The following is a 27,796-nucleotide window of genomic DNA, read 5'->3' as shown; positions in this document are numbered from 1 at the left end:
CGGCCCTGCCCTGCCCTGCGAGGGCACCATGCAGGGAGCGGCATGAGCCCCGAGCCGCAGCCGCCGCCAGCCCCGGCCCGGCAGGCGGAGGAGGACGAGGAGGAGCCGCCGCCGCCGCCATCGTCGTCGTCGTCGTCGTCGTCGTGGGAGGGCGGCGGCGGCGGCAGCGCCAGGTGGGGCGGCTGCATCATGCTGGTGAAGAGGGTCGCCCTGAAGGCGGGCGGCGGCGTCTCGGTGAGTGCGGGCCTGGGGCTCCTTAGGGACGGCGGCGGCGGCGGCGGCTTCGTGCGGGCCCTGCCGGCCCTGCGGCGGCGGTGCGGGGATCGGCGCCCGCCCCGCCCGTGAGGGGCCGGGTGCCCCCCTGGTTATCCCCTGGTTACCCCCTGGTTACCCGCAGCTGACCCCCTGGTTACCCCCCGGCTGAGCCCCGGAGCGCCCACCCGGGAGGGCTCTGTGCCCGCCGGGGCGCGGCCCTGCCCTGCCCGTCCCCCCGCCCCCGGTGCGTTCGTTGCGAGTTTTGTCCTCCCGCAGCCGCACCTGCGAGCAGGTGGCTGTAAATAAGTTTTTTTTCTTTCCAAAACAAGCGATGCCGGGGCGGTAGGAAGGTAAAGCTTGAGTTTTCCTCTGGAGTTGTAGGAGGTGCCCCTTTGTGAACTGAAGCGCTGCAGCTTTCGTGACTTAACCGCGCTTTCGATTTCGTTTCTCCGCACTGAGGGCTAAAATGCCTTTGTGCAAATGACGGAAGCTGGAAATGAGCGATCTGTGCACTCGCCTGAAAGTGTCTCTGAGGAAAGTTGCGTTCTTAAGTGTGGCAGCGGTGCGTGATTTATTCCCAGCAGAAACGCCTTTCTGGTGGCTTAAGCCTGTCCCTCCGTACGTGTGTGCTCGCATGGTGCCCTGAAACCAGACCAGAGATGACACTTTCTGCAGTGAGTGGGGACAGGTGGCTTGTTTCAGGCAGGATGGTCCTGGCTGAGGTGATACAGCCCCTCCTGTTTTGTTGGCACTGAGGCCAGAACTTAAGATGGGATAGAAGAACCCAGAGGAAGACACAAAGTAACAAAACAGATGATCCTGTCATTGGCAGTTTTTGAAGGCAGTGCCTCGCCGTGCTGCATCTCTTTCGGCAAGTTGAATGAAATCAACACGATGTTTTTTAGCAGCGTGGCTTGCAATCTAGTAATAACTTTTTTTAGAGTATATGTTCATGTTCGTGTGTTCCTGAATGATTTAATATTCGTTTACTCGCAAAATAAGGCATGCTGAAAGCACTGCATATGCCAAAAGTTATAAAACAATGTAAAGTTTGTGTCAGGGGGCCAGTGTCTGCTTTGTGTGTCGCCTGTCCTCCGAGAGAGGATAGTGTACTGTTTTATGTGAGTGTGAGCGAGTATGTTTAGCTGAGCATTAACAGTGATCATGGCTAGAGCTTAAGAATGTGAAAAAAAAAAATCAATCTTGAAACCATCAGTTTGACACATGTACGTTCCTTGTACGTTACTCGTATTTGATGAAGATGTTAAGGTACTTTTAATACATGAATAAACCAGAGGGGATGTTAAAATGAAAAAATTTATTCTATGGAATTCATTAGTCAAGTAATTTATTTTTCTGTAAGTTAATTCCAAAATGACTGTTTCATGCTTCTTGTTACCCATCATTTCTGTGTTTGAGTCTTTCAGTTATTTTTTAGAAGTGGTTGTGTCTTTCAAAAATCAGATTTGACTCCTTCAAGAAGTGCAGCTGATGTCTGCTATGTGGTATATTGGCTGTTCCAGGTTTGTGTACAGCAGCTCCCATTAAGAACTCTAGTGTGTGTAAGATGCAGTAACCCAATCTGAAGTCAGACTAGTAAAATGACTCTAGAAGAGTCTAGAAGAGTTAATGTTTTAATTAAAAAATACAAGCTTTTTTATCAGCTCAGATGATGTGGTGAAAGAAATAGAGGATGATCCCAGTATATAGAAGAAAACCTGTTACGTTTATTTAAGTATGAACAGAGAATAGGAAATGGAAGGTAGAGGTAGGAAAATTTTATAAAGTATCAAAGGACTTTGATTTCTTTCTCTAACCTTGAGAAAGCTCAAGTGGAAATTGAATCCATAACTGACATAGGTGCTAACCTGTTCTTTTATTAATGGATGGAATGTTTATTACAGTTGGATTAAGTGTTAAAAGAATGCTTTTGAGTACTTAAAATACATTCTTCTATCAGTTTGAAAACTTAGCTTCTAAGTGATATAAATTCTTGCTTTTATAAAATGATCACAGGTTTTGCTTCCTGGGTTTATTTTTTGCCCCCCTCCCTCCTAGTTGTGTGCTTAGAGGACTTTGTGTTCCTGTGAAGCATCTCCTAGAGAAGAGAGAAAGGCTTGAGGCTCTAGCCTTATCTTTTGTACATTGGTATAGCAGTGGTGCAATTATACTTACATCATCTTCGGGTCTGCATCTCAGTTCCTGACTGAACAGTCTGTTTCCTGCTTTGTTGCTGCGGTTCCTGCACCTCCCTGTGATTCTCATGTGGCTGTCACATTGCTAGAACTCTCTCTGCTCAGACTTCATTGAAACAACTTATTCACACTAAAATATGAGGGGCCGGGTCATGGCTTTAGATGTAGTTGCAGAGATCTGTTTGATATCAGTGGGAGTGCATCCCCCTGAAAGGGGAAGCTTGCCCTTTGGTCTGCTGCTAAACAAGTAAATACAGAAGTGAAATTTCTGTGAGCTGCATCTTTGGTCTTTGAAGAATGTCTTAATTTTTTATTTTCATTTTTACTCTTTTGTCACATCAGATCGGTAGGACAAAGAGGAGGAGTATGACCAAGTCTGTCAGGCTGTGCAAGGCTTTCTCCTTTTACCCCTCCAGCCAGGGCATAACAAGCTTCTGGGTTTTGATTTATCTGTAACTAACTTTACCCTGATGAATGCATTGGCTTCACTGAATCAAAGAACTATAATATAAATGCTGAACAAATGACTTTTTATGAGTTGAGTTACTGGTTCAAAACTAGTAAAAACGATAGAATGTTTAAGTAAATTCCAGTGGAATTAAATCAGTTTTCATTGGCTGTATTGCCATGATTTCAGTGAGCTTCAGAAATTGAGATAAATGATGGCATGGGACATTTTGTTGCTGGTTATGCAATCCCGTTACATCCGAATTATGAACACTGGTAGTATAAAATTTACCGTGACATTGAGAATATTCATCCCACACACTTCCTTTCTGTGCACCCTATTGTTGGTAAAATAATGCCACACTAAGGAAGCTTTGCAACAAAATACGGTACCATACTGTCTGAATCAAGTGCTTCTAGGGGAGAAGTCCCCAAATGGACTATCAGAGAAGTCACACCTGTGTACCTCTTTGAGAATTAATCACACGTTATTTTAATGTTCTTGTGCACTATAAAATGCCCCAGCTATTGTGAAGCCCAAGACCTTTATGTTTTTTAGAAACATAATGAAAGCATTCTGAACTGTACATGTTGGAAGTACGCCAGCCTTTATTATTTAAGCTGTTTGACTCAGCTGTGAGTTACAGGTTCTCACCCTTACTGCTAGCATTTTTCTTTTTGATATTTCATAAAAAATACAGTACAGTGAAACCGAGGCAGCATGATTTAATGTTACGAGACTTTTCCGAAACAGCTCTGAGTTCAGTAAGCTGGTTTCTTAAATTTCTTGCTTGTGGGATTTAAATTGGATTGCTAGTAGTAAACACATTGTTCAGTTGTCAGTTTGGGTATTGTGATAAACAAAGTCTCGAGTTTCTATAAGTTTTTGAATAGGAGTTTATTATATGGTAAAAGCAAGCAGCCGGCTGGGTGACAGAAATGGGGACCAGTTTCCCAAATCTGCGCACCTACTACAGGGTACATTTAGTATTTATCTTAGCTACTTCATGCATATTAATTATATCATATACATAGACATTCTACAGGTTTTTGCTAAGTATTTAATATATGGGTTTTCTTACAGCTAAAGCTAAATGATTATCTCTACAACCAGTCATAATTCATGCATTCTTGGACGAACAGGCGCCTAAAAGACCATATTTTATTCTTAGGATAGTAGGGAGGTTTAGGGCCCCTTGACCTTGTGAGGGTCTGTTTTATTTCTTTATGGGGGTGTAATTAAGTTTTACAATCCATTTGTTTTATTTTGATGTAATCACCCATTTGTTTCACGAATCACAATTATTTATTTATCACAGGTATTGAGTCCTTTGGGTATTGAGTCCCACACAAGTTATTTTTCATATTAAGTCTGAATAATTAGAGATGAACAGTATTGCCTTCTCAGGGTTGCCAGTGTAATTCTGAATCTTCCCATCATGTTAAATTGATGCTGAGTCTGAACTGTTGCAGGAGTGATTAGCTGCCGTCTTTGAAAACAAACCACTCTGGCTTATATTTATACTGAGAGGGCAGTTTTGCTGTTATGAGTCTGCTGTTACTGATCCTCCAAGTTCTATGAATGTGGAAGGTTTTGTGTTCAGAAGCACACTAGGCTAGAGCAACAAAAGCTTTGTATGACTATGACTTGTAATTTAGTACTGGAGATCCAACCCTTGCCACTGCACAATGAGCTTGAGTAATTATCTGCTCCATGGAGAAGCATGTGAATTAACTAAGCAGTGGGTGCTTTTTAGAGGAATTCTCAGTGTCATGTGTCTTTCTGTATTTTAGGAAGAAAACTTCAGTAATAGGTAAATCAGCTTGTTATTTGGTGTAGCGTAATATGCTGGTTATATGTTATTTCTGTAAGAAGTAGTTTAATTAGGCAATTACTGCTGTCTAAAGCTGAGCTTTCAGAATGTGGCAAGGTGTGTGGCAATTGTTTGGTTGGTTGGTCTTCCTCCCTCAGTGGCCTCAGCTGTGAAGACAACGAGAAATGGTGTTCATGTTTTACGTGCCTTAGAAGATTCCTGCTTCCTAAGCTTATCAAGCCTCAACTTAAACGGGAATGTATTCCCAGGAGGAAATATAAGACGTTTTAGACACCAAGTGTAAATTATGTGAAGTGCCACTTATTTTCTTGTGTCTCTGTATAAGAAGGCAGTGACAATTGTTTTGCCACACCCTTCATGACACTCCCAGTTCAACGAATCCCAGTTGTATCTGCAGCTATTCTGACTGCAGCTTGGAGGAAGCTGCTTCGGCATTCCACTATACCTTTGGCAGTGTCCTTTTTCTTCCTGTGGGCCTCCTGTGCTTCTGTAAAATAGACATTCAATAATGTGTATTGCTTAAAACTTCTGAACAAAGCAAGCAGTCATGGGATAAGAGGAGGATCTTTTTGTAGATCTGATCAAAATTGTTAGAGCACAAGAAGCAGAGGGTTAGCAAGGCAGGCACATCCCGTGTTTATGCAGTAACAGAGTGATAATCTTTTTCCTATAGGGATATATGTTTTGAATACAGTTTAGTAAACCACTGCTAAATGCTGAACTCGTGTCTTTCGTTGACCTATTTTCTCCAGGATCACATTCCTACATAGTAGTCATCCTATATGTGGAAATAAAAAATTGTTTTTTCGTGCTTGGATTGGTTAAATTCAGCTACATTAATTTCAATCTGCCATCGACTTTTGTTGTTCTTCACCATTGCCCTATAACTCTTCCAGTGTGAGTTGTGTTTTGTCATCAGTGAACTTTGTCACTTTGCTTTTACCCTTTTTTACAGCTCAGTTATGAATGTACTGAACTATGTAGCTGCTAGGACCCAGCACTGGGACTGGTCTGGTCCTTTATTTTTTGTTTATGTATTTTCTTTTTAATTCCTGTGAACAGTTTGCTTGCTTTAAGAGCCTTTGGTGAGCATCTTTGAGTATGTTTGCTGAATTTCCAGAAAGCTTGTTAATGTGATCTCCCTTATCTATACATGTTCATTTGAGAACTCCAGGATCTTTTTAAGGCACAGCCTCTCTTTACAAAATCTGCACAGACTTTTCCCCTTTGAACGAGTTGTGGCTCTGATACTCCAAACCTGTGTAATATGATTTAGCTTTTTCTTGAGAGAGCACATCATGATCTTACAGTCCAGAGAGAGATCTGCTGAAGGTATTTCTTTTGCAAGTGAAATACAATTGGACAATGTATAACCTGAATTAGTTGTGATTTATATTGCAGTTCACGAGGCGTGAACGCTGTACTGGTTTGGAAAGTACTTTCATTTGTGCTCTGTGTTTTTTTTTCTACTGAATTTTTGCCAGTTTTGACAAATGGAGCATTTGTGGGAAACAGTTGGAATTAATGTTGATCCAAAATACTTCTGTTTGAAAATTAAAGAGAATAAGACACTAGCAAGAGGTAAACATGCAATATCCCTAGAAAGCTACCTGGCTAATATGTGTGGACAAAAAGAGAATCTGTAATGTAGTGGGATGGATTGGAGCATACTGTTAGTGCGAGAATAAGCTCAAATGATTAAATAGTCATGTAGAGAGGCCTACCAGGAAAAGTTTGCATTTGAAATGGTTGAATTTTGGGGGGAAACTAACAAAATATTGGAAAGTGAATGCACTTTATAATTTGGCATGAACTTCAAGATATGAATGATTCATACATGAAAGCATGTTTCTCAAGATATTTTTCTGATTCTGTTAGTTCAGTTCTTTGTTTTCTTGAAAACATGAGAGTTGACATAGTGGACTGCAGTGCAGGTGGTAGTGTGAAAAATAAGTACTTGTACCAGTTAATTTTTGTGGGGGGAAAATGTTTCTGTAGGCACTTTTTAGAAAAGAGAAAGTAAGAAAATTCGTTATCCTAATGCATATGGTATAGAAGGACAGTAAGTGCTGTTTGCAAAGTGTGTCTGTACTGGAATTAAATTAGCAGCTAGCAGGCTCTCCTGAGACCCTATTTCCTGGTGGGAAAGAATTTCCAGAGGATGGTGTGAGGGGGGGGGAGAAAGGCAAATTCCTGTGGTTTGTCAATTCAGAAGTTCAGCTCGAGTTTGGTTTTTATCTACTTGAGAGTTAATAGGATTATTTGGCTGTAAAGGTACTTTAGGAAGATGCCTTCCCCTTCAGGACAGGATCAGCTGTGAGGCCTGGGCAGGTTGCCTGGGGCTTTTCCAGGTGAATATTGAAACAAACCCTTCGAGGATGGAGAACTTGTGTCCAGCTTTGTGGGCAGTGGGCTCTGCTGCTTCACCCTCATGGAAGCAAAAAATCACGCTGTGTTTATCCGGTTGACTCTTTTGCTTAATTTGCGTGGCAAGACTACATGGCCTTCATCAAAATATGAAAAGTTTGAAAAGGTACTCTGGAGGACTTCGGGATTTTGACAGTGAGAAGTGATTTTTTTCTGAAGTAAGCACATTTCTTAAGAAACACAAACATTTAAGCAGGTTTGAAATTGATGTTATAGTTCTTTTGCAGCCATTCTAACAATTTTAATACTTAAATTACAGATTTAAATCAACAGATAAATAGTTACCTAAAAATGTGTGAATAAATGAATACTGTCAATTCTAGCTTTGCTGTGAAGATCTGGGACTGGCTATAAGATTGCATGTTGCTGTTGAGTGTTTTAGGAAGAATTGTACTAGCTGTTCTTCAGAATGTCTAAGATAAGGTATTCTTACTGATACTATATTGTGTTTTTCCCTCCCTCCTATTAGCAGTTCTTACCAGCTGGATTTTTGATTTTGGCATCCTCTCATGGATTTATTAATGTTCAACAGCTGTTTGGCTTTGAAAAAAAAATAGTTGTTTTGCCTCCCAATAGTTTCCATGTTACCTTCAAATTAACTTTTGGGTTTATTCTGACTCAATAACGGCAGAAATAAAAATGAATTCTTTTTAGAACTGGATAGTGAAAAGAGGCATAGAACGAGCAAAAGTGTAAAACTGGAGAAACAGCAGGTGTTTTGTTAGAACTTTTAGGACTTCAGATTTTATAATGATGGTCTTAAACTTGTATCGTTAAGCATTTGAGATTAAGTAATGTTTTGCTCATTATTGATTATGCAATTATAAAAGCTTGACAAACAGCTGCATTTGAAAGCAATTATGATGTTCATACATAGTTTCTCTGCCCACACACTGGTCTGTCATGTGGAGATGATCCATGTGCATTCCCAATACAGCCATTTGCACAAGGATTTTTTAATTAATCTAGGTGTTTAAGATGCTGTAAAGAAAACTGCAAATCATCAGCTGCAGTCTGTGTGGATCATAGATTGGTAGCTATTGGTGTATTTGACATAGAATGCTTGTCTTAATTTTGACAGGTGCATGTTCCTTTCAGGATTTAAATTCTACTTTCCCAGGTCGCGCCTTGAATCCAAAAGGTGATTTCTGTTTTTTTTTGTTTAGCAGTTCAATGCAGCTAACTGTAAGCTGCATGGTGCTGCAGAAATGACTTGCAGACTATTTTGATCTCCAAAAAAGATTCACTGAGGCTCAGAGCAACAAAAATAGTTTTTAAAATGACTTCTGAGTTAAAAACATGCATGTCTTTCTCAGTATGTGTGTACATCATCTTTCTATTAAATCATGTAAATCTCAGATCAAATGTGCATGCAATAACATTATTAAAAAATCCACAAACAGACCAAAACTTTATTTTTAGTAGCATTAAAAATATTTGCTGAATACAGAGCAGATGTCCAGCATCATGATTAGTGATATAATGGTGCGAGAGAAGTAGAGGCAGGAGAAAGTCCAGGGAGTCCCTTACCCACTCCATACTGTAAAATTTGGTTTTTCCAGAGGAAACCACTGTGGAAGGGATATTCAGACTTCAGTGTAATCAGTGTTAAGTGCTAGTCTGGCTGACATACATATTGTCAAAAAAATACTCTTAAAATTGTTGTCCTGTTACATTATATAGAAGTACTTGCAGACTTCTTATATGAGGAAGAATTTTTTACCCCCATAATCTTTGGAATTTTTGTTATTTAGAGATTTAAAATTGCATGGTAATCTATGGAGAAATGTTAATAATGCTTGAAAGTTATCAGACTCAGAGATAATCTTTTATGCATGATATTATATTATTTTCCAGGAGAAAGAAAACTGTTTTCTTCAAATCCTCACAGTTTGAAGCAAGCTGCAATGTAGAAAATAAATTGAATCATATTAGGTAGGATACACTACTGTTACAGGTTTTGATAAACTCTGATAGATCTAAAAATTATTAGAGATCTAGGCATTTAGACTGTTTAGGCCATAGGGATTTCCTTAAATATTTTTTGCTATAAGCTGTTAGCTTAAAGGAATCTTGTAATATAAGCATTTTCTAAACCTGTAATTTCTACCAATTTGGATAAACGTTACTGAGTAGGGGAGAAACTCCAAAGGTGTTTCTGCTCCTCCTTCACCATAGACTGTCTTGACTTTTTTGAGGCTCAATGGAAGACCCTGAGTTTTGTGCTCTCCCTACTCTCCACCTGCTGAAATGAGAGTCTGGTTGATACTTGTCACTGGATGATGTCTCTTCAACTTAATCCTGAATTATTATGTTGCACAACAAAAGACATGTTCTTTTATATTTTGAGTAAACCTCAGGTATCTCTGGGAGTACTAGCTGAGAATCCTGTACTGCTCCTTTCTAAGACTTGCCAAATCCTCTTGGAGTGTGGTGGCTTTGGCATAGCTGGAAACACTGAAAAACAATCTTTTGCACCACAAGTGTTAGGGGAAAGAGAAAGAGTAATTTCAGAACACAAAACCTGTGTAAACCAGCTACTCTGGCATTGGGAAGATAGAAATGAAAGAATCACAGAATGCTTTGGGTTGGAAGGGACCTTAAGGATCATTTAGTTCCAATCTCTCCACAACGGGCAGAGATTCCACCCACTAGATAGGTTGCTCAGGGCCTCATCCAACCTGACCTTGAACACTTCTAAGTATGAGGCATCCAGAACTTCTGTCGGCAGCCTGTCCAGTGCCTCGTTACTCTTTGAGTAAGGAATTTCTACCTAACATCTAGTCTCAGTCTCTCCTCCTTTACTTTAAAATTGTTTGCCCTTGCACTATCACTTTTTGCCTATGTAAAAAGTCACTCCCCTTCTTTTTTATAAGACCCCTTCAGGTAGTGAAAGGCCACAATGAGGTCTCCCCAGAGCCTTCTCTTCGTGGGGGCTGAACAACCCCAGCTCTTTCAGCCCGTCATTGTAGGAGAGGTTCTCCTCATATTTGTGTCCCTCCTCTGGACCCACTTCAACAGGTTCCTGTGTGTTCTGTGCTGAGGACCCCAGACCTGGACACAGTGCTCCAGGTGGGGTCTCATAAGGGTAGAGTAGAGGGTCAGAAATCCCGTCCAGCAGTGACCTGCTGGCCACTCCTCTTTTGATGCAGCCCAGGGTGCAGTTGGTCTTCTGGGCTGTGAGTGCATGTTGCCAGCTCATGTCCAGCTTCTCAGCCATGAGAACCCCCAAGTCCTTCCTTGCAGGGCTGCTCTCAGTGACTTCTCCTCCAGAATGTGTTCTTACCTGGGGTTGCCCTGACCCAGGTGCAGGACCTTACACCTGGACTTGATAAGTTTCATTAAGTTCTTGTGGGCCCACTTCTCAAGTTTGTCCAGGTCCCTCTGGATGGCATCCCTTCCTTCTGTTGTGTCAGCTGCACTGGTCTTGATCTCACAGGCTGTGTCACTGATGAAGATATTAAAGGGAACTGGTCCTGAGGCGGAGCCCTGAGGGACACCAGTTGTTGCTGTCCTCCACGTGGACATAGAGCCGTGGACCACAACTCTCTGGCTGCATCCATCCAGCCAATTCCTTATCCATGGAATAGTTCATGCCTTGAATCCATATGTCACCAGTTTGGAGATAAGGATGTCATGTGGGACTGCATCAAAAGCCTTTACAGAAGTCTAGGTAAATGACGTCTCTTGGTCTCCCCTTGTCAGTTGTTGTTTTCACTCCACTGGAGGCCACTAGATTGTTCAGCAGTTCTGCTTAACTCTGCTTTGGAAAAAAAGGAAGAAAACAGCAGTTCTGGTTAAATATGCTTTACCCAAGGGTTCTGCACATTTCGTCTAAATAAAAAGATTCCAGATGTTTTGTCTGGGATCCAGTCCTTGGCTCTTGAATGGCAGCAGTTTCACAGAATCATGAGCACTTCAACAGTTTGGTAATTCTTTCTGGGATTGTTGACCCGTAGAATAGGTCCTCAGTCTCTGGCATAAGTAGCCCTTTATTTTCTCATACTTCGGCATTTTCAAATACAAAAACAGTTGCTCTTCTGATTATGTACATTGTCGTAGTTTTGGTGAAACAGCACTGTGACCTTCATAAAGTGGGTCTGTTTTGTTGTCACTTGGTGGGGGTAGCAGGGAGAGTTATGCCATTTGTCACACTGCTGTGGAAGGGCTGTGAATAATGCTCAAGGGGAAGGAAGCCTAAAGGCATGCTGAAAGTGAGAGCAGTACAGGCAGTGTCAGGAACGGAGCAAATAATTCTCTTCAATCAGGAAGAACTTGAGGGAACAAACTTTTTCAGGTTCCCTGGATATCTTTGTTTGTTTTGTAATAGCTTTTCTCCTCCCTTGTTTTTGCTTATTGTTGTGTCCAAGGGCTTGGTTTGTAGGTCATCCTGAAAACTGGTTATGCTCAAAATGTGTTTGTAAGAGATTTTTGCAGGTGTAATGAACTGGATGTCTACAACCACTGCTTGTGTTTTTCTCTCTTAGCAACAAGGTATTGGCCGGCCAAGTGTGTATCACGCAGTGGTGGTCATATTTCTGGAATTCTTTGCCTGGGGGCTCTTGACAACACCAATGCTAACAGTAAGTATCATTCATCAACTGTTATCTTGGCAGTAATGACAAATATTGATTTCCTAATTCCTAGGGGTTTGGGTTTTAATTTGTTTTGCATTTCCTGCCTATCTCATTACCTGAATTCCAGAAGTCTTAATATTCAACACTGTGCAGTAGTTAGTATACTACAGCTGAGATCTGGACTGCTGAAAGACTGAAAGGTAATGGAAAATAAATTAGCAATATGCTGTACTACTCTTTTACTTGCCTTTTAGAGTAACATCAATTTAGTTTGTTGATGGAAGTATCTCTGGAAATTCTGGTTTTTTTAAGACTTCACAGTTCAATTCATCTTCCAGTTGTGACAATTGAATAAACTGTGTTCGCTGTTGTGGTCTGGCTGTGTTACCAGCAAGTAACTGAAAGTCAAATGTAAAGGCATTCATGTAAGACATGGATTTCATAAGTATTTAATCTGTTCTGGAATTACATTGTTTTCCAGATAAACACATAATTTGTGTTTGGTGATAGGATATGAACCATTTCGTCTGAAGGCATGGATCTCATTCATTGAAATTGGGCCTGCCAGAGAGAAGCCATCAAAAGTCTTATTAGTTCAGGTTTTCATCAGTTAATATCTGAGAACACTTTGAACACATGACAAGCAAAGTTTTGTGGGATTGAAAGAGTTAATTATTTTTCTTCCCCAAACTTTGGATAAAATAATCTGCTTAACTCTTGAAGTGTGTTTGTCTAACCTTCCTGAAGACAATCACTGAACATAGTTTGATAATAAAAAAAGTCCATATAAAACAGTTAACCCATTTCTGTAAAGCAGGTGTCTCATTAATGACCATCCTGTCATGATGTCCTGCCAGTGTCAAAATCTGGGCAAGCTTACTGGGTGGTCTTTCTTATTGCCTTTTTTTTTTCCCCTTTGCTTTTTTTCTTAACCAAAGTGCTCAACTTCAACTTGCCCAAGCCTGACACTTCTTATTTTTTGTGGTTCTGTCGTGATTCTCCAGGTCATTGTCAACGTTTACTCTTATTAAAATGTTGTGTGTTATGAAAATAAATTGCATTTATTCTACAATAGCTGAGATTATTTAAAGTTAATTTTTTAAATTGCTTTTTCACTTCTTTTGGCATCTGTCAGCAAAGCTGTACTGTTTGTTACATGACACTGTATTTGAAGAAGAAAAGATTTGAAGTGTTTCTAAAGCACACGAAGGCTCTTTTGGTCACAGAATGCCCAAAGCTTATGCTCATTACTTTTATTTATGTACTTGTAAGCCAATGTTAGTAAATCACCATAAGCAATATTAATCACTTACTGACGTGTTCTATCTTCAATATGATTTTTTTTTAATATGTGTCTGTTGGTAGAACTTGAGTAAAGCAGTTCCCTCTACCAGCTTGTCAACTTGCATTTCTCTAATCTGTAGAGTTACAGAAATTAATCTTAATAACTTGAACCAATATCAGCAGTGGTTGCCTCCCAGGAAAAAACCAGGAAAACACTTCACAGAAAGATAATTAGATTAGGAAACTCTGAGTTTCCTGCTCTCTTTTTTTTTTTTTTTTTTTAGCTCAGAAGACATCTGCTTTGGATCTCTAATTTGAACCCTGACTTTTTTCTTCCATTCATATAATCAGATCAGTGATCTTAACAGGTGCAAAATTGTTTTAAATATCTAACCAAACGATGACACCAGAAGGGAAAAGAGGTATAAATGAGAAGAATTATCCAACCAATAGTTAATATGAGAACCACTATCTTTATTAAATGTATGATTTGAGAATCCCAGTCATCCTTGAGAAATGATGCTGACACTTTTCAGTGACACTGCAGTATTCTGTTTCTTCAGGCTAATGCTTTCCCAGTATGCATATAAATAATTTTTGTAGTTAGTGGCACTTAACCTCTAAATAAAGAGCAAATGAATTTGAATTTTGTCTGCATACTTGCTTTGACCACTTCAATAACTTTTTTTAATCGACCCTGTAGCACCTGTGAGGCCCCTTAACTCTCTTGCATATTTATGGTAAATCTGTTTAGCGTAGATTAACGTTCTTGCCCTTGAATTAAGACTGCTGGTAAAGCACCTTAAATGAATTTATAGCTGTATTTAAACACTCAGAACTGTTGCTAATATTTATAAGTATCTACTTGTTCATCAGTTGTGAAGATCTAATTCTTTTTTCCTCATCAGTGTAAGTTAGACGAATCTCATTTTCACTCCTAAATATTGACAATATTTGAGTAAACCTTTTGAAGGAATTAGCTATATCAAAAATTTTGTAGTTTTTACTGCACAGAGATGCTTTTTGCTCACATTGATCCTCTTTTTTTATTTTAATAATTTCTTATGAGGACAAATAGGAAGTATAAGATAATATTTCTGGGATTTTTTTTTTTTTTTTAGTTTTTATTTTGGGATAAGATAAAAGTTCACATAGAGCTATCCTGTTTTACAAATCAAATTTAAACTTGGAATCAACTTTATTCTGTCTCTCCTGATTCAAATAATGTTTTTTTTTCCTGTCAGGTCTTACATGAAACATTTCCCCATCATACATTTTTAATGAATGGTCTTATTCAAGGTTTTAAGGTAAGATCTTTTTAAAACCTTTGACCTAAATATTCTGTGTGTTCTTGTATTTTACTTGTCTCACCTGAATTCTCCATAAGAACTTACAAAACAAAGCAAACTTACAAAATGGCTTTCTCAGTATGCATATAAATAATTTTTGTAGTTGGAGGCACTTTATAAGGATTTGGCAGAACAGGGATTTAGTGCAGTAGTCTGTACACTTATGTTAAACTTGAGAGTGACTATATTTGAATAACAGAGGTAAGCTAAAGTTAGCTGGAGCAGACTTGCATTTACTGAGGTTTGGACTTACAGCAGAGTTGGATTGATGAGTGAACAAAACACTAATTTGGAGGAAAATGTTCTTCTAAGCTAAAGTTCTGCAGTTAACAAACTTAAGAAATCCTTTACTTATTTTAATTCTGTGTAACACAGAACAGATTTGAGATGAAGGCCTAGACTCTAGGTCTTCATGAAATGCTGAAAAATCTAGTATTTGATCTTTCATCAGTGATTCTGTACATCTAACTCTGACCTTTGCCAGTGGAATGTTATAATGGTGTCCCATAATGTCAAGTTGCCAAGCTTGCTCAAGTGATCCTTGTAGTTCTTGCAGTGTACATATGTACTGTACACGATGAATACTTAATATAAAGCAATAAATGTTATCTTAAATTTGTTTCAGAGAACAGTTGATGTTACCCAAAACTCTCTCTTAGAACAGTCCAAAAGACCCTTCAGTTAGAGAGGAACCTGGGTTTGAAATCTAGCACGAAGTCTCTTGATAGAAGAGTGGAACTAGACTGTATTTTGGAGATTTTAAAGAAGGTTTTTCGGTCTGTGATACTTCTATATTGAATTAAATGCATCTTGAAAAAACATATGCTGTTTCTTTTTTTTTTTTTTTTTAAATTCACTGGGGTTTAATAGATTTGAAGCGTAAAACATCAGAATCACAGAAAACTAGACTGTAGAAAAAATTGTGTACATTTTCAGTTATCGGCAACTTTGTGTTCGATTTCAAATCAATTTTAAATTTTAGTCCTTCCTTATATGGTGGTTAAAGTGTGCCTTGGAAATGTATATATAGACATATTAATTGTTTTTCTTCTGTCCCAGGGTTTTTTGTCCTTTCTCAGTGCTCCTTTCATAGGTGCTCTCTCGGATGCATGGGGAAGGAAATCTTTTCTTCTTCTTACAGTTTTCTTCACCTGTGTCCCAATTCCACTAATGCGAATAAGCCCATGGTAAGTGGTACAGACTTGTCAGTAGAGCAGATATTCAGTCAGAGGAGTAGTTTGGATAGATGGGAAAGGGGCAATGAGACAGGAAAGCAGCTTTCTTTTCAAGACATGACTGCATTATTCTGGAACTTTTCTGTTTAAGAGGTGTTAAAACTGAGCATCTTAAAAGTGGAAATAATGAAATGTGATTTAGTTACTGTATTCACATGAGTAAAACAGTACTCGAAAGGATTTGATAGTCCTGTCTAACTCAGTTTTAAGCTCAGCTAACAGTTTTTTCCCTTTGATGACTGACAGTAATAAGCATGTTTTTAAAGCTAAATGAACCTTAGCATTTATTTGCCACAGAAAAGTATAATTGCTGCAAATGAGATTTTCTATCTCTTTGATTAGGACTTTGAAACAAAGTCAATACCCCTCAGTTAAAACTTCAGTTTCATTTACAATAATTGTGAAACTTGTGAGATTACAAAAGAACTTCATGTGCATGGAATGCATTCAGAGTTCAGCTTCCACAGCATTTTATGATAGTTTATTCCTTAACTGACTGAGAAAATTAGTTTTAAAGTAGTTTGTTTTTCTCAAGTTAAACTTGAGAGTGTAAAAATCCCTTCATGTCCTACAGGGGCCGCTTCTTTTAGGCTGATGTAAAGTAAACAGAGGAACATAAAAAATTGAGATGCTGTTTTCCCATACTTAAGTGAGATTCCACAAACAGTCATCTCCTCTAAAGCTCCATTTTAGTTCTCGAGGAACACTTATCTTAAGCTTAAATACAAACTTGCTTGTTAGTAAGATAAAAAGTATCTTAGCTCAAACTTTCTGATTATTGCTTTTAAATTTTTAGGTGGTACTTCGCACTGATTTCGGTATCTGGAATCTTTTCTGTTACCTTTTCCGTAATATTTGCCTACGTAGCTGATGTAACACAAGAACATGAAAGAACTACAGCCTATGGACTGGTAAGATGTGCTAAACTTTGAAAAAAAGGGTCAGATTATGACCTCCCTGTTGAACTGGTGTTTTGATGCACAGATTGTTTTCTGGTTGTGGTGGTTTGAGACCCCTCAAAAATCCAATTTCCAAGTTCAAGCCCCCCTCCCACAATTTGCTTCAGTGTGAGAGGGTTTCCAGAGAAAACACAGCCACTCAGCATTGGGGGAAGAGGAAAATACTTACAAGGTTTATTTACATACATATATATAGGTAACAACTTAACTATCTCTTCTACGATGAAATAATATATTTACATTAGATTAAATTTCTCCTTTTCTTTGACAAGAGTCCAGGAAGAAAAGAGAAAAGTCCTTTTGTCACTTTTCAGGTCACAGTTCCTTCAAATTAGTTTCTGTGGTATTAGTTTTCTCTGCTCTGTTGCCAACTCTCCCTCCTTGCAGGAACATCTCTGCGTCTCTCAGCCGGCTCTGTACCATCTCTGCTGCTTGTTATCTCTTGGCTCTCAGCCACAGCTCTCCACTCAGCACTGCCTCTGCTGCTGCTTTACCATCTTCTGCTGCCCACTCACAGCAAGGAAATTTCCTCCAGTTCTTAGCTACAGTACTTGGCCCAGTTTAATACTGTTCCAAGCTCCCGCAGCCCCCAGTGGGGCTCGCTGGCCCCTCTGCTCCTCGTGGCTCAGACCTTGGCTGCCTCCTTTTCAAGTACCTCAACTTCCTTCTCTTTCGGCCTGTGCCATATGTTGATTTTTACAGTAGCGAAATGTAGCTTTTGATTGGCCCTGGCACACCAGGAACACCTCCCCCCGGGGTTAACCACTTCCTAACTCCAGGGGAAAACACTTTTTATCCCTGGACACTGGTTAATGTGAAGCAGTTGGTAAAGGAATGAACCATGCCTCAAGACACAGAGTTCAGGCAATGAACAGCGTGCTGGGCGCTCATAGGAACACAGTAAAAATTTGACAACTTTACTTGCAGAGGGGGCACATGTAACAAAACCTGTCTTAACTTCCACAAGCAAAACATGCAGTGTTGTTAAAGGCGGTGCAGGTTATTTAATACTTCATCCAGCAATACCTTTATCGTATGTAAATTACACTTTTAGTTCATATGACTTCTATGTAATGTAAAATGTGTTTTTTCTATAGTCAAAACAGGTAGGAAGGATGAAAAGGCATAATGCAGCATTTGAAGTAACTTAGTCATGACCTTTCTTAATTAGCAAAAGATGAGGAAAATGGTTCAGTTAGTACAGACTAGTCCTTTCAGTAATAATATGTATGATACAACACAGTCTTGTTGAAGTTGTCAGAACTGTTGTCATAGCTAATGATTTCCTAGTTTGCTGTGCTATCCAGGGGTAACTACATATTTAAAATGCAAACTGTTAACAAAGGCATTATGTATTATATTACTCTGTGTGTTACCCAAGAGTGCTGACAGCCAGGTTCACTTAGGCAGGCATTTAAACGTGCTGACAGCTTTTTCAGTCACATCGCTTCAAATTCATAAGCAGGAAACAAAAAATGATTTTAGTCTATTTGAAGTTAAGAGCCATTTGCCTTTGAGCCAAACCCGCTCCTTGACTGCAAATCCTGTCTGGTGTGCTGTTGAGGAGGTTGGACCCATACTTACTGTCATAAGTGGTGGGTGTTATTTTTTGGGGGTTTTGTTTGTTTGGTGTTTGGTTGGTTGGTTGGTTGGTTGATTTTTTTTTCGTTTTGTTGTTGTTGTTGTTGTTGTTTTGTTTTTGTTTTTTTTGGTTTGGTTTGGTTTTGGTTTTGTTTTTTATTTTTAAAACTTGGATTTTTACCTTTTTTTTTTTTTTTTAAATCTGGGCAGGGGTGATGGTGTCGATAAACTTGTGAACTGCTCTTTTGCACAGGTATCTGCCACTTTTGCAGCAAGTTTGGTGACTAGTCCTGCCATTGGAGCATACTTGTCTGCCAGCTATGGGGATAGCCTTGTTGTACTGATGGCCACATTGGTGGCAGCTGTGGACATCTGCTTCATCCTGCTGGCTGTGCCAGAATCTCTGCCAGAAAAAATGAGACCTGCTTCCTGGGGATCTTCTATATCGTGGGAGCAGGCAGATCCTTTTGCAGTAAGATGCACTTCGATAAGTAATTATTAAATATTTGATGATTAATAATGGCCCATCTTCGTGAACGAAGATTTGGGGAAAGGTCTTTTGCCTTTCCAGCCTGCGCAATGGATTTTTTAGGTGAGACACAGCCTGCGCTGAACTGAGCCCACCCTTTAATCCTAAGGTTCATCTGCCGGGGCCAAGCAAGCTTGGACAATGGCAGTGAGGTCCTCAGGACGTAGGTTTGTTTAGAGTGTCCTTCTCATAGATGGATGGCCACACAGGGCTAACGACCTCCATCAGGCCAGGAGACCGGGATTTGAACCCGTGGTCGCAGCAGTGAAAGTCCTGCACGCTAACCACTAGGCCACCAGGGGTCTCATTTGATGATTAATAAATAGTATTAATTGCATTTTGTAATCTTGAGAAATCTTTAATCTTCTTGGTAGCTTGACTACTCAGTATACCATAATCTTGCTTCTCTGTTCTTGCCCAAAAAGATCTAGATACATTTAAAAACCAAAATCAAGCCAAACTTTGTGGATTAAATAATTTTTTATTTGAAAATAATGTTTCGTGTGAAAGCCCAAGGGAGAATGCTGTACTTTTGTCACTTATGTATTCTATTTTATTGTAAAAGAAGTGCTTAATTCTTGCACCACAAAAGTCGATATTTTAAGGTTTTCCGTATTCACTTTATGTTTGTACTTTTGGCAGTATCTCTCCTGATTTCCAGTTTTGGTTACATGTGATTTCTTTCTAATACAGAATGGATCTATAAAGCCTGATTTTTCTACAGGCTTATATAGAAAAGGCTAAAACTTGTTGTGCAGTCATTGTAGTAACTTGTTCATTTATTCAGTTTGTGTTAAACCTTGATATCTTAAAAGAGGAAAGAGTGATTGTTCTTCATGAGATGCATCCTGCTGGGAGCTGGTTGTGAATACTGAGAGATGAATGGCATGCTTGAAAGACTGCAGTTACAGAATTTCTTTTCCACAATGTATTTGTTCCTCAAATTAATTATTATCATGGGTGAGCAAGTAAAAGAACTGTACAAGGAAAAAATGCTCTAATGATTTTTGAAAAGAAACAGTTGTAAAGAGGCTATATTATTTGCTAACATCTTTCAAAACAGATTATTATGGAGATCGATTAGAAGATGTTATGCATTTCCCTAAATAGTATATGATGCCGTTTTCAGGGAATAATTGTAAATTTGGCACTGAACAATAGCTTCAAAAATCTAGTGGAAGCTTTGCAGAAGAATCAGTTACCACAAACCTTATATAATGAGATTGTTTTTAACTTGACGTTCACCTTAACAGTTTCCATGTAGAAACAGTAGAATGGATGGGTAAATGCATGGGTAAAAATGGATTTAAAAAAAGTAAATTTACCTTCTGCTTGCTTTATGCTTTCGTTAGACTTTGTATAAATGTTGCAGTCCTTGCTTTGTTACTTTGTTTTTCAGTCTCTGAAAAAGTTTAGAAAAGATTCTGCGGTTCTCCCCATCTGCATTACAGTGTTTCTCTCCTATCTGCCCGAGGCTGGCCAGTATTCCAGTTTTTTTCTGTACTTGAGACAGGTAAATGTTGCTGTCTTCACATCTTAATAAGGATGTTTAAATAAGTATTCCCTGAGACTTGTTTCTTGTTGAAGACTTTTTTCAGAAACCTGCTTTCTGGCAAAATACAGCTTTAAAACTGCAGGCTGGGTACTTTGCTAAGCAAAGAACTGAATAACACTTGACTCCCGATGATAAACCCTACAATAGCTTTACCATGTGTTAACCTTAAGCAGACCTTTGTTCCCATTCAGTGCAGCAGTTCCTGGATCTTGAGGTGAGATTGTGCCTTATGAAGAGCTGTTGTGTTTATGGGAGGGAGAGAGAGCTCTAGTTTCCAGATACATGACTTCCTCTGTCTCCTATTTTAAGACACTTTTTTTGTTTCTATGGTTTTCTTGGCAAGCAGTCAAGGATTATTCTCGAAAGTGGACACTTCCTGTATGGATTTAGAGTATATGCAGGGATCAGTGTTTTCTTTGAATAAGATATCTCTCTGCTAGTGATTGCCCTGGGTTGTGTTTGGCATTTGTTTTTTATGCATTTTCTGCTTCTCTGCAGGTTATAGGTTTTGGATCTGCCAGCATTGCAGCATTTATAGCTGTGGTAGGCATTTTGTCCATAATAGCTCAGGTAAGCTTTGTTCTTTACAGTGCTTTATTAACCAGTACAAACAATGTTCAGGCAGACACTTCTTTAAGCTTGTCTATAAAATTTTTACATGCTCTAATGTGCCAGTGTATCGTGCACTCACTGAAGGTTATATTCATTATATATTATGTGTAAATTTCCTTCCTTTTATCAGCTTTTGTCAGAAGGGTCTTGGCATCACAAGATGAAACTAGAATTTGCTAACCTTGGATCAATAAATTCACTGGAAATCTGACTTAAAATTATTAAAATGATGCAGGAAGTTGGTTACTTAATACAAGGCTTCCTGAAAGGGAAATGTGTTATTTTAAGCAAAAGTCATGCTACTTGCAGCTATTCAATTAGCTCATGTTATCAAACTTGCATGCAAACAATGCCAATATTGACCTGGTCTGTCCAGAGTTACTTAAGCTCAGCTTGGAGGCTGAGGTATGTTGCTGTCAGACCTCTTAGCTGGCAACAGCAAGCTGGTTTTTGAACAGGTCCTTTGGATCTTTTGGAAATCAGAGTTTTTATGATATGATCTTTGGTATCTTTATGGGTACAGTCTGTCTTCCTGTTGTGATAACAAGAAGAGGAACGGCACCTACAGCGTGTTGTAACCTTGCTGCCATCTTTAGCAGAGTGAAGGTCCTACTGTTTTGATGTAAACAACACATTCATCAGTGTTTACCAGTTTTACTGGCGTCAGTTGTGGCCTTCAGTATCAATTCAAGTCATTACATTCATCCTTGGTTTGTGGTTTGTTCTGGCACTGACATTTGCCAGTCATACTTTATGCAGATGAGTGTTTTTGCTAAAAATCTCTCAAATGGCTGCCCTTCTGGCTTATGATTTTCAGTGTTAAAATGAGAAAACTCTCTATATTTTTGAACTCTTTGAAGAGTGCAGCTTGTTGAAATAATCTTTGCTTCATAAATACTCATTTGTGTTGGCATGTTGGATGTATCCAGAAAGAACTGAACACACGTAGATAGAATTATTGTGGTTTTACTGTTTAGCATTCCAACTTGCTTTGTCTAAGAGTGAGAATCAAGAAAGCTAGGAAGAGAAACAAGACAAGAGAGGAAGTGTGCTCTTCCCTCAAGTCCTTCTGGTTCCTCTTTGTCTTTTTATTGATGCATTGCTGAGTTTCTCATGTTAAATTAAAATGTGTGCTCCGTTAACTGAGTCAAGTTGTCCCTATGGACTTGCTTTACTGGGAACAGAACTTCTTGCCATGACTGTATTGCTGTTGTACCTGAATTGAGACCTCCTTCCCCTTCAGCAGTAACACTTCTAACAGATGAGAAACACTGTTCTTCCCTTCTTCCATGGGTGAATACAAAGGTTGTATCAGTGCTGTAAAGAGTCAGCAGAAAATATAATTAGTGATGCCTGGGAATTGGCCTTGGCCAGATTTCAGTGCATGTGATGAACTTGAGAAAGCAGCAGGATTTCCTTGTTAGTTTTAGTTGTAAATTTGTATAATAATTCACCTGACCTAAGAAGTTTAATTTTTTTCTGAGCTCACAGTCTTTTTTTCTCTACTGTTTGTAGATATTGGTAAATTCAACTCACGTCCAACCTCTACTATATTAACTTGGTACCAGCTTTTATTTTATGCAGCTTTCTAGTGTGTAATGAAGCAGGATTGTAGAGGTGGAAATGAAAGCCTGTTTACAGTAGAAATAGACAATGAGATCTAATATCCATAGAGAAGGCAGTAGATATGCTTCTTGATGTCCTGAAGTAGAAACCCCTTAAGAGTTCAGAATATTGTACATGATTATTGATATGACTCATCTGTGTTTTGGACTTAATACAAGGAAAATAAGAGCACAAATAGCATGAATTTTGTCACCAGTTGAAAGGTCTTCTGAATTACTTTGTGTAGCAGAAATTACTTTAACAATCTGGCTTTTTAAAACAACTTTTGAGTGAACTGATTTGTCTTGCAGACTGTGTTTCTTGGTATCTTGATGAGGTCTATAGGGAACAAAAACACAGTTCTCCTTGGCCTTGGCTTTCAGATCCTTCAGCTGGCTTGGTATGGTTTTGGATCTCAGCCTTGGTAAGTTCATATTTTCGTAGGTATGTGCCTGTTAAGGAACGGAAAGTTTTTTCCCCCCGAAATGCTACAATTTAATTCTGTTATCCTGAGTATTTAAAAGTTCTGCGGACTAAGCGTTCTCATTTTCATTACACTACCAAAATTTGGTCTGTATTTTGCATGTGTAGGAGTGATAGAATTTTCCATATATGTGGTGTACTAACAGCCCTTTCGAAAAGGGAGTCTTTGCACCACTTTGGTTCACTGAGTGTTATATCTAAGAATGTGGTTAAAGCTTTTTCTTAAAAGCCAATTAGTAGCATGTTCTCTCTTGTCATTCCACTAGGTCCTGGACCTATTCTTTTTTCTGTTTTTCTAACGTGCCCTCTTTACTAAAATTATATTTGGTCTTGGAAACTATCTAGAGCTTCTTTTGTAGGAGAAACTGTCTATAAGTAAGGACAACTAGAACCATAAGCTAGAACAGCTTCTTCTTTACCAAATGTGTCCAACTGACAGTGATGAATGCTGTTTCTTTATCAGAGCACTTCCTGTAAGTTACAGGAGCCTCACTGGGACACCCTGGGAAATTGTTCCTTTGTGCAGCATTTGGAGAGGGAAAGCTCACTTCACTCCCATTCCCCTCTTTTTCTCTGCTGTAATAGCTAGTGCAGAAGCAAATCAAGTGGTCTTCTCTTCTAAGAAGTTCAGGATAATTCATGGGAGGGGAGCAGGAAGAGGGTTCTAACCAGATAATTTCCAGTCTTTAGGTGTTTTAATAAGAGTGTTTTGAAATAGCATTAATCTTTAAATAAGGGTGCCCTTGTGGTCCTTTTGGGGGCGTAATTACAGTAATTACAGTCTCATTTTTAATTCAAATTGTGTACTTAACACAGGATGATGTGGGCAGCAGGATCTATAGCAGCCATGTCAAGCATTACGTTCCCAGCAATCAGTGCTCTAGTTTCACGAAATGCAGAGGCAGATCAGCAAGGTGAGTATTGAATGAGTTCCTGTTTAGGCATCATACTGCTTTTTCTGTCTAGAAAGCAGAAGAGTTATCTAGGTGTACTTTCAGTTATCTTGGTGAGTAATATTTTTACTTGGTAGTAGTTGTGGAAGTCTGCCAAGCTATGTAGAGAGCAATTTTGCATTGCAAAGTACAAAATATTGTCTGACCATCTATTTTTTTAGCTTCCTTTAAAAGTACTACAAAAGCAACAAAAACTTTTTTCCTCTTTTTTTTCTTTCCTTTTTTTATTAAAAGGAATGTTCTCTAAGTAGACAGTGAGGGTTAATGTAACAATACTGCCTTTTTAATAGAGACTAAAAGCACATTTTACCAGATTAAAATAAGTGTATGCAAGAAGGTTTATTCTTTGTGGAAAAGTTGTCCCTGTTTAATATAATACTTCAGATTTTCAAGGAATAAAAAAGGAAGCCAAAGTAACTAGTTGATCTGAGAAGACAGAAAATTTATTGATGTGAAGAGGAATGTACAGTCAGAAATAACTCCTCACTTAAAATAAAATGAAGTTGTCACTGGTGTTTAATAACTAAATTTAATGTTACCTTAAAAAAATATCCTGTATATGTACATTGTAAATATCAGTCTTGCTACAACGTGAAGCTAGGTAAGTGCAGTTAATATGAGTGATACCAAGTAGGTGCTGTTCCAGGAGGCAGATTTATGTTGAGTTTGAAAGGTGGAAAAGACAGTATTTACATGGATTTTTTTCAATTATTCCACTCTCTCTCACTTTTTTTCTAATAGAGACATCTAAAAGATTTTTAAAGACTTGTTTTCTCTTTATATCAGGAAATGAATAGTTCAGTTTAGCTGTCACAAGGCACTGAACCTTCATTTTACAGAGGGAACTGGTGTTAATAGCTCAGGCTTTCAGTGGTTCCAAGAGTGAGGTTTTGCCACCTAGTGGCATGAAGATTTTAAACTTACATGTCAGCCTATGAAGTAAAAACTTGGATAGCTATCATTTTGGCATGTTTTCTTTGCTTCCATTTTACAAGTTACTGCCTTAAGAAGGCAGCAGATAACACAGAATATTAATATCGTAAAAAATAGCACTTTGTAGTATCTCAATATGTAAGATCATCAGAAAAGTTTTTTGCACTGTTGTCAAAATCACTTAAGTTGAAACAGAAATAAACCTATAGCACTTTGATTAATCAAGCTTTTAAAACATTTCCACTGCAAAACTGCAGCCAGCCAAGTATTGTGAATTTACTGCAGTACACTTGAATTTACTGCCCCGAATAAGTTACGTGGTACTTAAATAAATCCTGGTCACGGTTTGTGCATATTTTGCCAATCGTGGTCCTTAACAGGTAGATGCATTACTCTAAATTTCACTTGAAAATAAATTGAATGGGTACCACACTCAAACTCTGCTGTCATCATTGGAGGCTTTGGGTGAGGGTGGATGAACTCTAATATAAAACAAAACCTGTACATAAATTTCATCTCTCTTATTGCTTCCAGTAGCCTACAATTTAAGTGACAGAACTATGGTTATGCAGAGGATTATTTTAATCCAACAGAGTTGTCTTCAATGTATTTCTTTAGATCTTAGTATGTAGAAGTAATTGTGAAATGAGCTTTTTTGGAACAGTCATTAGAACGCAGTCAAAGCTCTTGGCTCTGAGTGTTTCTTTCTTGATTAAAAAAAATATAAAATCATACTCTTTTTTTTTTTTTTTAAAATTCATTAGGTGTTGTCCAAGGAATAATAACTGGAATAAGAGGACTGTGCAATGGCCTGGGACCAGCACTGTATGGCTTTATTTTCTTTCTCTTTCACGTGGAACTCAATGAGTTACTACCTGATCATACTTCTGGGAAAAAAGCAATGCAAGCTGCCAGTGACAAGGTAAGTTCAAAATTGGGTGTGCAGTTTGCAGCATATAACTCCTGAGGGCAGGAATCTGTCTGTTTTGGTTGATATAAAATCTTGGCGTCTTATTCTTTAACTACTTAATTCTCACCTCTCAGCTTTATTAAACTGTTAAGATAGCTCATAATTTAAATCTGACAGTAAATATTCAGATTTACAGTAGTAGCAGGAATGGTTTCAGTATTGTAACACAATACTGTAACTTCTTTTGATGTAAATGTACTGGAGGTGAAAAAGTTGGAGTGAGGTTTGTATCATTATCATTATCCACAGGAAGCCCTTACAGCTAACAGAGCAGTCATGGGCCATGTTTGGAGAGTAAAAATAACAGTTGGCAATGCAATGAGCAAGGACTACTTTTCAAGAATTCTTACCCACAGCAGTGAAATATTCAAAAGCTGCTCAGATAAATTAGCAAATGAGGGTACTAATTTATGGAAGTTTCTTATATCTTTAAGTACTTGTGTGCATAGCACCTGTTGAAGATTCAAGTAATACCATTAATATGTTCTTTACATGTAGAGACCGTCAACTGAAAAATCATGCTTCTGATTGTAACTGGAGTTGTAGGAAGGGAAATATCCTGTTATTGTATGCTTAACTGCAGCTACTTTCCTCCTTCATATTAGAGTGGCTTCCTACATTTCATTTAGTAGAGTAAAAGTAGACTGGGTTGACAAGTTTCATCTTCTGATTTTTGTTTAATTGACTCGGATGCAGAAAAGTTAAGATTGGAAAAAAAAAGCTGGATTGCTGACACTTCCTTTTGTAGAAGTTTGTCATCAAACTTGGCTGATTTAAAATTTGTCTTACAACCTTTCTGGTGTTAGTTTTTAATTGTGGTTATGAAACGTGGATAAATTGTGGTTTAAATTTTAAAGTAAACTGCATTGAAGCAAGAGAGAATAAGTCCAAATACCACGTTATCACACATGCCCACAGCCTTTCTCTGTGGTGAGGATGGTCTGTAGTGCACAGCCTGCTGTTACTTTCCTCACTCATGTATTAGTTTTTGGGGATGCTTGTTTGTTTGGATAACTTGATTCTAAAGTATGTCAGCCACGGAAAAGTGAAGTTAAGAATCTACTGAGTATTTATACTTCTGGATGTTGAAACTTTATTCTACTAATCTTCAGAGAAAAAAGTCTTGTTTATTTAACGGGCATGTTACCTGAAGTAAAAAGAAATTACAAAGAAGCATCAGTCAACATCTGTTTCATCTGCTGGGCAATCCTATTGTCAATTGATAGTTCTGTCTGTTTCTGGTTTTTAGATCAGTGTGGCAGATCATGTGAGGAATTCATGGGGATTGTAGGTGCAGAAAATTCGTGTTGCAATGCACATATGAACCTGTTTGCAAAAACTTCACAGTCACCATAAATACGTTGCCCGTGATCTCCTGCCTTAGTGGTGCAATTCATAATGCAGAAATCAATGTCTGAAGCTTCATGGAATTCTTTACTATGCTTGTTTTGCCACAGAGAGCCATCATTCCTGGTCCACCCTTCCTGGTCGGAGCGTGCATTGTTCTTCTGGCTTTCCTGGTCGCCTTATTCATTCCTGAGAACAGCAAAGCTAACAGGACCAAAAAACACAGCAACAGCATCGGCAGCAATCTGAGCAGCAACCCAGACCAAAGTAATGGAGAGGACATTGAACCATTGCTGCAAGATAGCAGTGTGTGAAGGCTGAACTTGCGAGGGGACTATGGAACAAATTCACGCACTGAATTGCAGCCCTGGGAGCTGGGTGGGAGGCACAGAGTGTCTGCACTCTGAGGGGAAGGCAGCTGTGTACAGGAGAAGGTCACGTGCCATATGACACTTGAGGTCGATGTCATACTTGCAGGAGGGGTTTTTTGGGATGGCAGGTCACAGCTTGATGTGATTCTACTCAGTGTGGGACTGCAAATGCTGTGTCAAACTGTGGTGTTGGGTAGAAACCTGAATATGCAGAGATAACGGAACTTTTTTAACAGTTTGAATGTTCAATTCCCAAAGTTGCATCATTAATGCAAAATAAATAGGTTTGAGCCA

The 27,796-nt window shown here is 38.8% G+C and overlaps 1 protein-coding gene across 2 annotated transcripts; it reads left to right on the top strand.

Annotated features, from left to right (window-relative positions):
- LOC113961018 (hippocampus abundant transcript-like protein 1) lies at nucleotides 1-27,796 on the top strand. Of its 2 annotated transcripts, none has more exons than XM_027671010.1 (12): nucleotides 1-234; nucleotides 11,650-11,742; nucleotides 14,265-14,327; nucleotides 15,429-15,556; nucleotides 16,401-16,515; nucleotides 18,398-18,616; nucleotides 20,073-20,186; nucleotides 20,727-20,798; nucleotides 22,757-22,869; nucleotides 23,745-23,842; nucleotides 25,579-25,736; nucleotides 27,242-27,796. In XM_027671010.1, the coding sequence occupies exons 1-12, from the start codon at nucleotides 43-45 to the stop codon at nucleotides 27,443-27,445; spliced, it is 1,569 nt and encodes a 522-aa protein (XP_027526811.1). In that variant the 5' UTR covers nucleotides 1-42; the 3' UTR covers nucleotides 27,446-27,796. The 2 variants fall into 2 exon arrangements, with proteins under 2 accessions (XP_027526811.1, XP_027526810.1); XM_027671009.1 differs by having other exon boundaries at nucleotides 11,647-11,742.

The sequence above is a fragment of the Neopelma chrysocephalum genome, unplaced genomic scaffold (genome assembly GCF_003984885.1).
Source record: "Neopelma chrysocephalum unplaced genomic scaffold, ASM398488v2 Primary Assembly neopelma1_97017, whole genome shotgun sequence".
Taxonomy (NCBI): Eukaryota; Metazoa; Chordata; class Aves; order Passeriformes; family Pipridae; genus Neopelma; species Neopelma chrysocephalum.
Note: the sequence above shows the minus strand (reverse complement) of the source record. Positions and strands in the feature narration are given on the sequence as shown.